This window comes from Acromyrmex echinatior, chromosome 13, assembly GCF_024713525.1.
Source record: "Acromyrmex echinatior isolate Ae372 chromosome 13, ASM2471352v2, whole genome shotgun sequence".
Classification (NCBI taxonomy): Eukaryota; Metazoa; Arthropoda; class Insecta; order Hymenoptera; family Formicidae; genus Acromyrmex; species Acromyrmex echinatior.
This window is the reverse complement of record NC_141864.1, coordinates 8,726,959-8,741,235: the sequence shown is the minus strand read 5'-3', so window position 1 is coordinate 8,741,235 and position 14,277 is coordinate 8,726,959. Positions and strand designations below refer to the sequence as shown.

Here is a 14,277-nt window from a genome sequence, read left to right as displayed (position 1 = left end):
CGGCGTGACATTCACCATGATGCCGAAACGCGCTAGAGCGCATCAAATGCCAGCAAACGATCGTAATTTCCCTGAGCCCGGCGATGAACGAAGACGAAAGGAAGAAGAGCACGGGTGGCGATGTCTCCTAGAAAACTGAGCGCGCCACACTCACGGTCGAGCCGGCACTCGAAGCAGGGTCTCGCAATTTCACCTTTACCCTTACCCTTACTGCGACCAGGTGAGGGCAACGGAAAGGCACGCGAGAGGGTTGACGATCCGCCGATTGAAGAGCCACTGGCTGGGGGGAGCGGGCACGTTCGAGAACCCCTTCGTTGCGGGGTGGGTGGGTGGCTGGTAGGCTAGCAGGCAGGCAGGCAGCCCACAGTTACCTCGCACACAGGTGAGGCCGGTATCGACCTGACGCCAGAAATACCGCGCAGCATCGACCGTCGTCGTTATACCTGGTCTCGCCCTCCCCCGCCCGCACCCTCTTCCGTGCCGCTCTTCGCCGCCGTCCACCCCCGGAGGATGCGATGCCGGAGGGTGCCATGTAGTCGATGGTGGAGGGTTTGGGGGCTGACGCACGGTCTCACCACCGCCAATCCCTGGATCCTGGCGGTCGCGGCTGCGCCCTGCCGCGCCTTCCGCGGCGAAACCGCCACCGTCGCCACCGCCACCGCCGCCGTCGTCACGACGGTGAGAGAGGGCGCCGCGGCGATCCGGTGGCGGGGAGGACTCCGAGGGCAGACGTTCCAAAGCCACCCCGACGGAGAGACACGCCGAGACGCCCCTGCCATTGGGAGCCCTTCGGTCTTAGTAAGTATTCCGGCCGATTTCGTTTCCTGCTCCTATCTGTGTTCCTCGTACTGTCCTTTCTCCCGCTAGCACGTCTCCTCGCCCTTGTATTTCTCATTAAGGGATATGCGTGTGTGTTCCCGCGGTGAAATTTCTCCCTGGGTACTTCGATGCGCGACTCGCAGGGATCATTTGACAGAAATCGGTGTAGCTTCCGGCACGATTCAGACATGACTCCTGTGTATTTATCAATGCTTTTTCCTCCTTTTTCCGCCTCTTTGATATTTATTCAACCTTTCAAGAATTATTCTCGTCTCTTGAAACCTCGTCGATCAGTTCGGGAAGATTTATGTTAAAACAACGATAATTTTTTAACGATTTTCCGATTTTCTCAGCTATTTCTTATTAATATTCAATTTTGTAAATTTAGTTTATTCAGTATTAAAATTATTAATTAAAATTATTTTCATAAAACAATACTTTTTTTGAATTTTTAACAAAATGTATTTTATGTTTTTTCTGCAACTTCTTTACAATGCACAATATTCTTTCACGATTCTTTATTTTTACGCTTTCTTCTGGTTTGCTTTGCTTAAATGTCACTTGGAACAATGGTTAGAGTCATATATATATATATAGGATGTATCTGAAATAATCATAATCATACATTGTTCATTAATCATATAGTGCTATTCCTAATCAAAAATTAAATTGAAAAGTCTATCATTTTGCAATTTTCGCAATAATTAACAAGATATTAATTTCTAAAGATTGTCGAATAAAATCAATATATAAGACAATTTTGATATCTTTTAGTGTTCTTTACGAAATATTTTTCTACGAAATATTATTCGAAGATGTTTCTTAAAAAACTCTTAAAGATATCTTAAAAGTTGTTTTATACATTGATTTTAGGCATTTTGCTTACTGAGTAAAAAAAAAAAATATTGCAGAAATTGTAAAATGGTAGAGGACTTTTTGACTTAGTTTTTTATTAAGAATAACCCTGTATGATTAGTAGGCGTTATTTCAAATACACCCTATATATTTTTTTTTTCACACAAATAATATCACATTCCCCATATAATTGTTTATTCTCCAATTTTGTATCAATATTTTAGCCATAAATCTGTCTCTATTCTTTGCAATGAAGCTGATACAATTTGTTAAATTTTTAGTGCGATATAAATTTCATTCAAAAATCTAGAATATAACTTAAGTAGTACCATTGATATTTCTGTCCTGTTTTATATTTATAATTTTTAGAGAAAAATATCTATATATTTTGTTCAACATTTTTTAATGAAATACTTTAGATATTAATATTGCGATCCGACATTTTAGATCAAGATTCAGAGATTCGATTTTTTACATTTTTATTTTATTTTAATTACGATTAATAATCATTTAATAAAATAACACTTACTATCAGAAAGTGATAAAAATTACGAAATTAGGAATTGAAATTTTATAAATCGGTACACATTATTTTCATCAAGTCAGATTCATTATGTCAAATTCCTCGAGTACAGCTCGCTGTAATGTTGTGTAACACGGTCCAATCATCGTCGAAGGAAATCTCTGTGTTTTAGTTGAAATTTGCAATCACACAAGCGACGCAGGTAATAGGGGGATTATCTGCCGCAACCCTCTTGCAAACAATGGCGCACGAAATAACACATGGCTGCCAAATAACTATATTGCGATGCTGCGAGAGGGAGCAAAAATTACCTTGGGAAGTTACGCACGTGTGTAATGCCCGGTCTTCCTCAAATGTGCATGGTATGGGACACGGGACGTTATAGATAGATGCACAAACGCTAAATTTAAATCCGCCCATTGGTAACGCGTACATAAGATAATAGAAAGGTTAGTAAAAATTGTGTCGATAGTACATATACGATAGAATATGTAGAGTACGGACGCGTTGTACGATGTAATGCCTCACGCGCGATTGCGGCGAGTTAAAAATATGATGATGATGAATTTTAACTTCTCGAAGGTCGACGGACTCTGTCCCACCCCTTCATAACATATCCCTCTGCGAAACGGGCACGAATTATACTTTCGCACATAATTGCATTATTAATGTGTATATAGTCCCGCAACGCTTAATCTAATATTTTCTATTAGGGTTTTTGTTGTGGAAAAGAACTACTTGAACGCGGGTTACTAGACCACTTGGTTGTTTTCAGATTACTAATCTTCTTCTTTCCTTTTGATTTATTAGTAATGTTTGATCTAAATTGAGGATAATGTTTAAATAATAATTGACCTTAATCGAAAGTGTCACGAGATGGAAATAATGCACTATTTTTGTGGCACAAATCCGTAATTGTATCTATCTGTATTGGGGTTAACGAATGAATTTTTATCATTGTCTTTTTAACAGTACGCGAATTTTAAACGGTTGGAAAATGTTGTCGCCGTTGCAGACTCGGTTGTAAATTCGATTGAAAAGGTGGAGGGCCCGGGGACGCGAGGAGTCAAGGAGTCGGTGAACGACTCGAAGGACGAAGACGGATCAGACGTCGCCTCGACTTTGAGCGGCCTGCTCGCCGGTCTTCCGACCTTGGCGGGCCCCCAACGCCTCGCCAATTCCCTCAAGCAGAAGTTCGCCAGCAACTCCGGTGAGTCGGTGATACGTTGTTTTTTTTTTTCACACGCGGCCTTCTTTCGTACATCAGGGAGGCTCGTTGCCGTAGTGGAGCCCGTCGATCGATCGCGTTGCGCCATTAACGAGAATCACCGGCAACAACGACGATTGACAGGCGCCATTTCGCAAACGCGAGAAGAATCGAACTATTGCGTTGTTCCGGATGATCACCCGAGGTTCTAGGTTAAATGTTAGTCCGCGTGTTATTATGATTATTTACAATCGATCGTGCATCCTGTTACTTTCGTGAAAAAGACAAGTCGGGATAATAATAGAATAAAAAAAAAAATAAATAAATAAATAAAACTGTGCGATATAAGTCTCCGCTAAACAAAATATTTATTCTCCAAAATAGTAAGTTAAATCAGGTAGACTGATCTAGATTACTGAAATTGGAAAAGAGTTGATAAATGTACTATTTATCAAGTATACTTGCGAGTACAATTCGCGAAAAGGTACCCCAGTTTTTTCTGCTTCAAATCTTGCGAGAAATACCATTATGTCACAACGCTATTGAAGTATAATTTAAATCCGCTATTTTCTATGCTTTTGCATTGTTATCTTGGCAGTTAAAAAAAAACATGAAAAGCGAAAAATTGTAGGAGAGAGATTCAAAAGAATTGGCGAATTGCGTCTCAAAGAAGAAAATTGCTACTTCAGCGCAATTTTCTTCTGTTTTATGAAGCATTTTAGCTATTAACTTTCCATGACTTTAATAAATGACGATAAATAAGATACAAGTTGAATAATCAAATTTTTTAACAACATGACATAACGATCTTTGACTGAAATATTTGATGTACGTGCTTTTTCATATTCTTTAAGTAAAAAAAGAAAAAAAATTTTGTACTATCGTTCATTCTTTATTTTACATAATTGTTTCAACGATCAACAATTTAACAAAAAACAATATCGCTCACAATTACTGTCGAGCTATTTCTTTCTGCACTTAACACTCGTGAGATGATTAGCGACGACCCCGATGACAAGCACGTCACATCGACCCTCGCCTCTTGTTTTCTCGACGCTTTTTTTCGTGCTGTTTTTATCTCCGCCGTAATACGATACACGATATACTATAGTAAGGCTCGCTCAGGTACACAGAGTCGATCTCGCGGCACCTTATCGTAGATCGTGGGGGAGCCTTCATCCGGTATCGTGTTCTCTTTCACGCGCACAAAAGGGGAGCAGAGCCTACGAAGAAAAGCCGAGTCAAGTGCGGGCGTATGCGTTTTCGCAACGTGTTTCTTTCCCGCACGCAAGACTGTAGTCGATGTCGGCGTGTTGATGATGTTGGCGAGGTTACGAAGTTGGGGTTGGGAAGGTTGAGTGAATGGGTAGATGGATGTCGTTCGCACTTCGCGCTGACCACAGGCCGGGTCAGGGCTCCCCTATTCTTCTCCTCGGCAACTCTTTCCCTCAGTCCCGAGTCGCTTCTTCGATTTCGCGTTCTCGCGAAGCGGTTGCGTCGTCTCGCGTAGAAGCGCGAGAAGCGCGTTTAAGCGCGTCCACGTGCGCGCACGTGAAGTCAATTGATTTCCGCGAGCTAATCGTTGCCAAATCGGTGATCTGTTGTAGGTTACCCCCGGCCCGGCCTGATGCGCGCCGCCCCAATCGCGACGATCTCCTCGTCACGCTCGCTTCCCGAGGTCGCACGACTGGTTGTGACCGCGGTTAGTCCCTTCCACTAAGACATACATAAAAAAATCCCGGAAGACGTCGGTCGCACTTCGCGGGCGACTACCTAGGAACCATGACGACGATACCGATACTCAACATGGAGTTCAGCGAGCTCAAGGAGATCGTCTGGACAAAACTGCAGGAGCCCAAGTCTCAGCGTAAGCTGATCCTGGTCATCGTCTCGATAGCGTTGCTACTGGACAACATGCTGTACATGGTGATAGTACCAATTATACCCGATTACCTTAAATATGTCGGAGCGTTCGGAGAGATAGAGGAGCCACCGGTCAACGCCAGCGGTCCAGTTAGTCATCCTGGCCAGGATTCCGCCACGGGGGTGTTGTTCGCATCGAAAGCGATCGTGCAACTGATGGTGAACCCGTTCTCCGGCGCGCTAATCGATCGAATCGGCTACGACATCCCCATGATGATCGGTCTCTCCATCATGTTTCTCTCGACCAGTGTATTCGCGTGCGGCAAAAGCTACGGCGTGCTGTTCTTTGCGAGAAGTCTGCAGGGCGTTGGATCTGCGTTCGCTGATACCGCTGGCCTCGCTATGATCGCCGATCGTTTCACGGAAGAATCGGAACGCTCGAAGGCGCTTGGCATTGCCCTGGCGTTTATCAGTTTTGGATGTCTGGTCGCGCCACCGTTCGGAGGAGCACTTTACCAATTCGCCGGCAAGGAAGTACCGTTCCTGATACTGGCGTTTGTCAGCCTGGCAGACGGTTTCATGTTATTGCTGGTGATGAAGCCGATCAAGGAGCAGTTGCAAGAGCGCCATCACGAGCCCAAGTCGACGATACCGATCTGGCGGCTGCTGATGGACCCATACATCGCCGTGTGCGCGGGCGCTCTGATGATGTCCAATGTCGCACTCGCCTTCCTCGAGCCGACGATATCGTTATGGATGGAGGACACAATGACGCATGACAATTGGAAGATCGGCATGATCTGGTTACCGGCCTTCTTCCCGCATGTGATCGGTGTTGTGATCACCGTGAGGATGGCTAAGCAATATCCGCAATATCAGTGGCTGATGGCGGCAGGCGGCCTCGCGCTCGAAGGTCTCTGCTGCTTCATCATACCGTTCTGCAGCTCATACAAAGTGCTGATGATACCGCTGTGTGGTATCTGCTTCGGTATCGCGCTCATCGACACCGCGCTGCTGCCCACCCTGGGCTACCTGGTGGACGTTAGGTACGTGTCGGTGTACGGCAGCATTTACGCGATCGCTGACATCTCGTACAGCGTGGCGTACGCGGTAGGTCCGATTATAGCTGGCGGAGTCGTCGAAGCGATCGGTTTCACCGCACTTAACGTCGGCATCGCCTTCTCGAATCTGCTGTATGCTCCAGTTCTCTACTACTTGCGTCATATCTACGACTTTAAGCCGTTCCAGGATGAAGCGAACGTGCTAATGCAGGATCCACCCGATAAAGAATACCAGACGTACGTGCTGCAGGAGCAGCGACCGATCACCGGCGAGATCGGCAACCATCTGAACCAGACGCGTATGGAGACGAATATCGATCAGGGATACGATCAAAACTATCAGACGACAGGACAAGTCGGTTACGACGGCGATCAACGTGGTTACGGCATGCAGAACACGATCGGCTACAACCAACCCGCTCACGAACAACCACCGGTATACAATCAACCGACTAACTACGGTCAATCCGGCGACTATAGCCAACAGAGGAATTACGCGGCCGAGCGTCAGGATCAACGGGGCTCCCAGGCTGACGTGAACCCCTTCAGGAGGCCGGAACCGGCGGATCAGCGACCAGCCGGGGACAGCAACCCCTTCAGGCAAGGAATGTACTAGAGCGATGGTCCCTGCCGAGTGTCGCCGTAGCGATCCAATTGATCGAGTGCACGTCCCCTTCGCTCGAGAGTGTATTCGAGTCTTCGTGACAGGCTTCCACGTATATCGGCAAGAGAGAATCGTCGCGGGACACGGCTGCTCGGCGAAACTCTTGACAACGATGGCGATCGGGACGCTCGATCAAGATTAGAGGGGTTGGAGGATCGCCGATCGCGCGGTGTCCCGCCGGATCTCGATCGTACTCGGAGTATCGTTGGTGTTTATCGGGGATAGCAGAGGCAACGACTTCCAAAGTGATTCCCTCGGAGCTCTCGCGATGGATTCATCTGCGAAAGGTGAATCCCGATCCTGATATACGTTCGAGGTTCCGCGCGCAGCTGATAATACGAATCGTGAGAAAAGAGGGGAAAGGGAGATAGGAAACGTTGCTGGATACGCGACGTTGAAATTGTAAGATGTAGAAGTAGAAGGAAAAAAGATTAGATAAGCACGCGGAAAGGACAGTGGCCGTCTTTGTCGAGAATAAGGACCTCAAGGAGAACAACTAGTCGCAACATCGAAATAAAATTAGAATGAGAAGATGGGGGGGGAGGAGAGATGTGTCGGTGTTATGGAGGAAAGAGAAAAGACAACGTTCTTTATTCGGGATGCGAGAAGTCATTGCGCAAAGTGTTAGAAGGAAAGAAAGAGGGAGGATACACGACCGCGACGAAGGCTTCCCGTCAGCAAGGACCTTCGCTCGCGGATTGCCGCTGGGCAAGTTTTAAGTTTTTAACGCTTTTTCGTTGAGAATCGTTCTACATTGCTGAACGGAAATATCATATCACTAATTAAGGCATCAGAAATCTAGAAAGTAAGGCTTTAAGTTAAGTAGGCGGTATAGAGGGTTGTGACGAGGGCGGTCGATTTGCCCTACGAATCGCTCTGTATTGGCAAAGTACTCTCGTCCGTGTTTCGATTTTTAAATAAATTTTTTGTTGCTAAGAAATGCCATAACGTTAATAATAAAATTTGGATTACGAGAATTATTTTCGGTGATTCAAACTTGAAATTTTTACGTCCGCGTATATATTCTAAAATCGTTAGTTGTTATGTATTTTATTATTAATATTAATTTTGTCAATGATAGGAGTAAGCGTTATAAACGTTGATAAAAATGGCAAATAATAATTAAAGCCGTTTTATTAAAGATATTTTATTTTAGGTAATTTTCAGAAAACTTGTTTTTATATTGTCTCTTTATACTTATTCGTCGTTTTTAAGAACAGTTTATATTTTAACAGAATCTGAAGCGATGTCTTTTGCAATATTATTCAATATATATCAATAATTATTGCAATATATATCAATAAAACAGATATCGTTGTAAGAATCCTGAAGAAGTCAATTTCTATTTTGAATAATAGAGATTGTTATCATTATTCGTAATTTTAATTATTCTAATATTTAATATTTCAAGAAGATGTCTTTCTCTAATTATCTCTTTTTTCTGCCTCAATTTTATACGATTTCTTTCGCACTAATTGAGTACTTTGCCGCAATAATGGAGCAATACCAAGTACCAAAGCGCGAGTGCGTCAAAGTAAACATATCTGTATTTTTATGAGATTACTTTTCTAATTGTAGGGGTATATTTCGTTCGAACCTTGTCAGGGGGGTTTTGTTCACGCAGCAAAATCGCGTGTGATATCTAGACGTACCTAGGCATGCATAATAATTTCTATATGTATATAAATATATCAAAAATTTCATTATGTGTCGGAGTGACTTGGACGCAAGGTTTCGCGATAACTATCGCGAGCCTGTTCTCATCGCAAAATACTCTTTTATTTTTTCATTTCAGATATTTACTCTATTTCATTTGTTATATTTTAATCTTCTGTTCATTTTATTTTAAGATACATATTTAAAGATATATTATTTACTTTGTTTCATGTTCGAACGTCCATTATTCAAACAACGACCAATTCCATTGTTTATATTATCCCTTATCTTTTTTTTTGAATAAAGCAATACAAAAAAGATTATTTCTAGATTATTTAGAAGAAGATTAAATAAAAATTAAATAAAAACTTCTTGATATAAAACAGTCAAAATTTGCTATAATTCTTCTTGTCACGATATCTGCGAAGCCTTACGACTAAGAGCACAGCACACATTCGTACCTACTCGTCAATACTAAGAAGCGTCGCGAGAAGCAAATAAATAAGTTGTTAATTAACTAGCACTATACACACTATACCGGCACAGTGATTAGTTGCCGGCGTGTTGGGCGCGAAAAGAAGAGGTTCCTCGATCGCCAAGGAATCCGCTTCGCTCGCATCGATCGGACTTCAGGACCACTCGCCCGTCGCGCGGATCCTCGAGGATCGATTCGCGAGTGCTTTGAGTTAATTCAGTGCCTGAACTTCGCAGTTTTTATCCCCGTGGTCGCGAGACTCGTAGTACGAGCGAATAATTGTAAAGCTCTCCCCGCAAAAGATCCAAGCGAGTAACCCGACCTAACGTAACGTAGACAACACTCTCTATTAGACCGCTATACATATGTACCTAAACATATACGCGTTTTTGTTTTATAGCCAAGAAAGAGAAAAGAACGCGTTTAATCTCTGCAATGGCTTTTTGTTTCTATGAGCTGGCCTCTAAAATTAGGTATTTTATTGTAACGGCAACGTCTGGCCTGTTGATGATTATCGTCACGACTCCGTTGAATAAATTCAGCGAAGATCAATGCAATAAGATCTCGAAATAATGAAATATAATGTATGATGTACCTTTAACTATATTCTCTTATATTAAAGTGTCACTTTTAGCTCAAATCTATTATAGATTAAAATGAAATACGATATGTTAATACAATTTTATGACTTGTTTTTAATTACTTTCCATGCTGTGACAAAAATTTGTTCTTTTATTCATTATTTTAAATTTACATTTATAGTTATACGTTAATTTTTTTCCCAGCGAAGTCAAGCTAGAATTTTGAAGATCATTATACTGGCATGTATGATAATTATACCAGCAAGACGTTGCGTCAGTGCATTATACATACACATTACACATATATACATATATATATATATATATATATATCGGATACAAAGTTATATTCGTAGCTTCTTCTGCTCTTGTAAATATATATTACGTGCGAAAGGGAAAGGAAAAGAGCTTTTTCCTTCACGCGAATACGTCGCGTATCGAGTGTCCCGAAATTATTATTATTTCTTTCTACATGTTTTCTGATCATTATTTTCGTAATAAAAGCTTGTAAAATTCTGCTAAAACGTTTGTTTGAAATTGAATTTGTTAATTTTTTTTATATGCGCAGCTTACTACTCGAAATAATCCGCTCCACTTTTAACCGCGCTTATATTCTGATCGTAGCCACAAATATTGAAGTAAATATTGTTCGTCTGACCTACAAGTCTTCGTGATCTTCGATAGTGGCAATAATCTCGGGGCACTCGGTATATCTTGCCTACTTGTATCATATCGTTCGTGAGTGTTGTGAACGCGACGGTGTGTGTACGTGAGTATAAAATCCTCTTTCTTCTGCGTCGGGACTGAAGGCCAGTGCTGGGCAAAGGTGTTATTGTCCTGACACTCGTAGGAATAGGACCTGAGGATCTTAGAAACGAAATAGAAACCTGGAATGAAATAAATTTTTTTTTTTTTTTTTTTTTAATAAAGAAAAGAAACATACGCCTTCGTCGAAAGGTTGTCATGTTTAAAAACATGGTAAATGCATTAAAAAATTTTTCATTTCAAACCAAAGGTCTTCTATTGGAAAAGAATGATTTTGTTCCTAAGAATTATTTCTCTTCCGATAGAGGAGACTAATTTCGTCTTGCTTTTAAGATCCTCAGCTAATTAGATAATATGAAAAATTCGCTGTTATTGTACACATACACAAGTTTCGTTAAGTTTCGATGATTATACGATGTATTATTTGTTATAATTATTAAATCTCGGAGTGAAAATGGTGAGAATTTTCCCTATTGTGTATAGAAAATATTCCTAAATTTTACATAATGATAACCTGTAGATAATTATCAAACAATTCGCGAATTATTTGTTACTTTCTCCTATACTTGGGAAAAATTCTAAATTGATCTTGAGTCCTCAAAATATACTAGCCTCTCAAATTGCAAACGTGTAAGTAGGTTCCTCGGTGACATACGTCGTGCAAGACGAATGCACAGTGCGTTCTGTGTATCGAAACCTTGCTCAGCACTATCGGGAACGACGTTTAAAGTGAAAACACGAGCGCTTAGTTTCCCAACGATATTTTTCTCATCTCGAAACCGAGTCTAATTCCCAAGTGTTACGAGAAGGAGGACGGCGACGGGAGCAATCCGTTACGACAGAACGTCGCAATATGCGAATACATATCATAGGAAGGGAGAGACAGAACGTGGAGAAATGGTCACCGGGATTATGTGTATCTAATTATTCGTGCATAACGCATATTATCCATGCGATGAAGAGAGGCGATCGTGCATCCCGAGATTATCCATAAGCGTAGTGTAACTTAACTGCAATACATCCGCACTTTGCGCATACACACACACACACACAGGATATACGTGCATACAAACATACATACATACACGACACACAAATGCATAAAAAACAGATACACACATTCAATACATACACTTGTGATTCTATCCGTAAAGATACATGTATGTATGTATATTTATTTGATGAAAAACCAAGTAATTCGAAATGCGTATGTAATTGAAATCCTATGACACTGTAATGTTGTTGAACCGGTTATTAAAGATGTCATTGTTACCGAAGAATACCACGTGTTGCACTTCATGCCACGTCAATTTATCCAGTTTACTCGTTTAAAAATTCTCATCCATATACAGAAACAACAAAGTTTGGCCAAGTTTTGTGTGCTTATCAAATTATCCAAACAATTTTGACATTAAAAATTTTGAAAAATTATTTTGATGTCAAATAACTTCAGTTCCTTCTTGGATAGTAACATGTATTTAAAGAAAACAAACTCTAAAGTTAGTTATTCTTCTTAAATCCAAAAAGATTTTGTATCAGAAAATTTTCATCTATTGGTAAAGATCTGTATTGGCTGTCTAGGAGAATTTATTTGTGGAAAGAACGCGGCCATTACTGAATTCGAAGTATTTTAAAGTACTTGTATCAAAAATAGTCATTTTGAATGTTAATTATTATTTCTTATATTTAATAAGATATACAATTAACACTTTAGAGTTTTTTTTTTGTAAATATACAATACGTTGTTGATTATTTGAAAAACACAAAACTTTGTGGTTAAACTTTTTTGTCATCCTATATCATACAATTAAATAAATAAAAATCTTTTTGAATTTATTTCTTATGTTTTCAAGATTTTAGTTGAAGTTGAAGTAGTTGCTTCTTCCTTGAAAGAGAAAAATTTCGGTCCTCATAGATATTTTATTCATTTTAAAGCATTAATAAGTAAAAATGAAGTGAAAATACTTCAATAAGATATGATCTTCACAGCAAGTTATATAGTCTCTCCATGATCGGGGAGAGAAAAAGGAACATGTCAACTCTTTGTAAATCCATCTTCACTCGGTATCAACATTATAATAGAATCGCTTATCCTTTTTCGTTCGCGCATGACATGCTCGAGAGAGAATCGGCTACCGATACTCATATCGGTATCACATACCACGGGGTTGCAAAGGGTTGTCCGGCGAGGAGGAAGAGGAGGGGGGGGGGGGGCGAGGAAAGGGCTTAAGTCCTTAAGAACATTGTCGTACGGCACGCGCCACGTGGGATTCGGGCCTAATGAAAAAGCGAGCGCGGAAAAGCGAGCGAGAGGAGCGAGGCATTCATGGAGATGTATCTGTGGGGCCCTGGTGTCACCGTAACCCCATCAAAGTGTAATAATATTTATATTAGGGTGCAGCCCGAAAGAAGGGAAGGGCACGCCGCGCGTAGGGGCTGTGACGAGTTGCTTCGGGGGCGTCCCTCCCTCCCCCCCCCCTCCCCCCCTCCTCCCCATCCGCTGTACCGGGTGTCTCCTGGTAACGACCGGCCCGCGGCTTGGTTGTTCCACAGATATCGATCGTGGCCCCGTTAACGAGCACGCCGCATCGATAACGCCGCTATTCCCCCGCGCCATATCGATTAATCAAACGAGATGTACACACGAGGTACATGCAAATAACGCGACAAGTTTATATTGTAATACATTTTTCGCATCGTGTAAACAAAGCATCGCGATTGCGTGAATTTATTAACGTAATTGGAGACACAAGTTGTAGTAGTTTTAATAGGAATGTGATGATTTTATTGGTTCATTTTTCATCATTGTGAAAGAAAATAATTTTGTGTCGGTTGATGCATGTATATTCATGGCGCATTTCGCCACAATTCCAATCTTTTCTTAATGATTTTGCTGAAAATATTTACAAATTTAACTAAACACAGATGAAAATAATCTGAAAATAATCTTGTTGGACCATAAAAATATTGTAATTACGTAAAAATATGTCAAGCATGATGAACATTCTAGCTACTAATTTGAGCGTCCTATATAATTATTTTTGTGGTCCAACAAAATTATTTTCAGATCCATATCTAGTTAAATTTTTAGATATTTCATCAATTGTTTTCTCTGTATATACATATATATGTATAATATATATATATAAAAAGAGCGTAAAAAAGTATAATATTCTATTATATTTAGAAAAGGTGCAGAGAAAAATTATTTTAGTTTTCATAAAAGACATAATAGGTGTGAGTCAGATACGCTTTTATTACCTCGTAATAATAAACAAAGACGTGATAATGCAACGAATTATTTCCTAACTTATTGTATCTAATTATAAGCACAACAATTAATTTCAGAACCGTTTTAGTTTCTCACTATGACAAAGCGCTATGTGCTATGCGCTTATTTTGTGGTTACATAAGTCGTGTATATACGTATACTTTGGTCGCATATAATCATCTTCTTAGATCTATACGTGCCCCAGATCGTAAGGTTGTCCTAGATTAAGGTTGACGCGTCGGCGGACGGTTTTAAGGCGCGAATATTGATTCACTTCTATTCTCGTTATCTATAGCTGTGTCTTGTATTTTTGGTATATTCGCGGAAAATGGGGCTGATGTTTTCCATCGAACTTCTGGCTCAAATTTTTTTTTTTTAGCAAATATTTCTGTAGCGTCGAACTTTTTGCGCTTAAAGTTCGACCTGGATTTCTTTGTCTTGGATATACTCTCGGTGGTTCCAACGAACAACGTCGTCTTTTCGGAGACTTCAACGAAACCCTCGAGGACTTCAATGAATTGTGATACGTTGAACATC

General features: G+C 40.9%; 2 protein-coding genes and 1 long non-coding RNA gene across 10 annotated transcripts in view; 2 read left to right on the top strand and 1 right to left on the bottom strand.

Moving 5' to 3' along the window:
- Positions 1–495: 495 nt before the first annotated feature.
- The window catches only part of ChAT (Choline acetyltransferase), a 95,824-nt gene continuing 82,042 nt past the window's right edge, over positions 496–14,277 (top strand). For 7 of the 8 annotated variants that reach the window (XM_087412387.1, XM_087412390.1, XM_087412386.1 and 4 more), the window contains exons 1-2: positions 496–798; positions 3,170–3,407. In XM_087412387.1, coding sequence (XP_087268513.1) covers positions 511–798; positions 3,170–3,407 — 526 coding nt within the window. In that variant the 5' untranslated portion in view covers positions 496–510. Of the gene's footprint in view, positions 799–3,169; positions 3,408–14,277 lie in introns of those variants that run through there. The other variant, XM_087412388.1, reaches the window with a different exon arrangement.
- Positions 3,268–11,749, top strand: VAChT (Vesicular acetylcholine transporter). The gene is made up of 2 exons (XM_087412397.1): positions 3,268–3,407; positions 5,012–11,749. The coding sequence occupies exon 2, from the start codon at positions 5,187–5,189 to the stop codon at positions 6,942–6,944; it is 1,758 nt and encodes a 585-aa protein (XP_087268523.1). The 5' UTR covers positions 3,268–3,407; positions 5,012–5,186; the 3' UTR covers positions 6,945–11,749.
- Positions 11,614–14,277, bottom strand: part of LOC147907610 (uncharacterized) — a 66,011-nt gene continuing 63,347 nt past the window's right edge. The window contains exon 2 of the long non-coding RNA XR_015547109.1: positions 11,614–14,276. This is a non-coding gene — a long non-coding RNA (uncharacterized LOC147907610). The remainder of the gene's footprint in view (position 14,277) is intronic.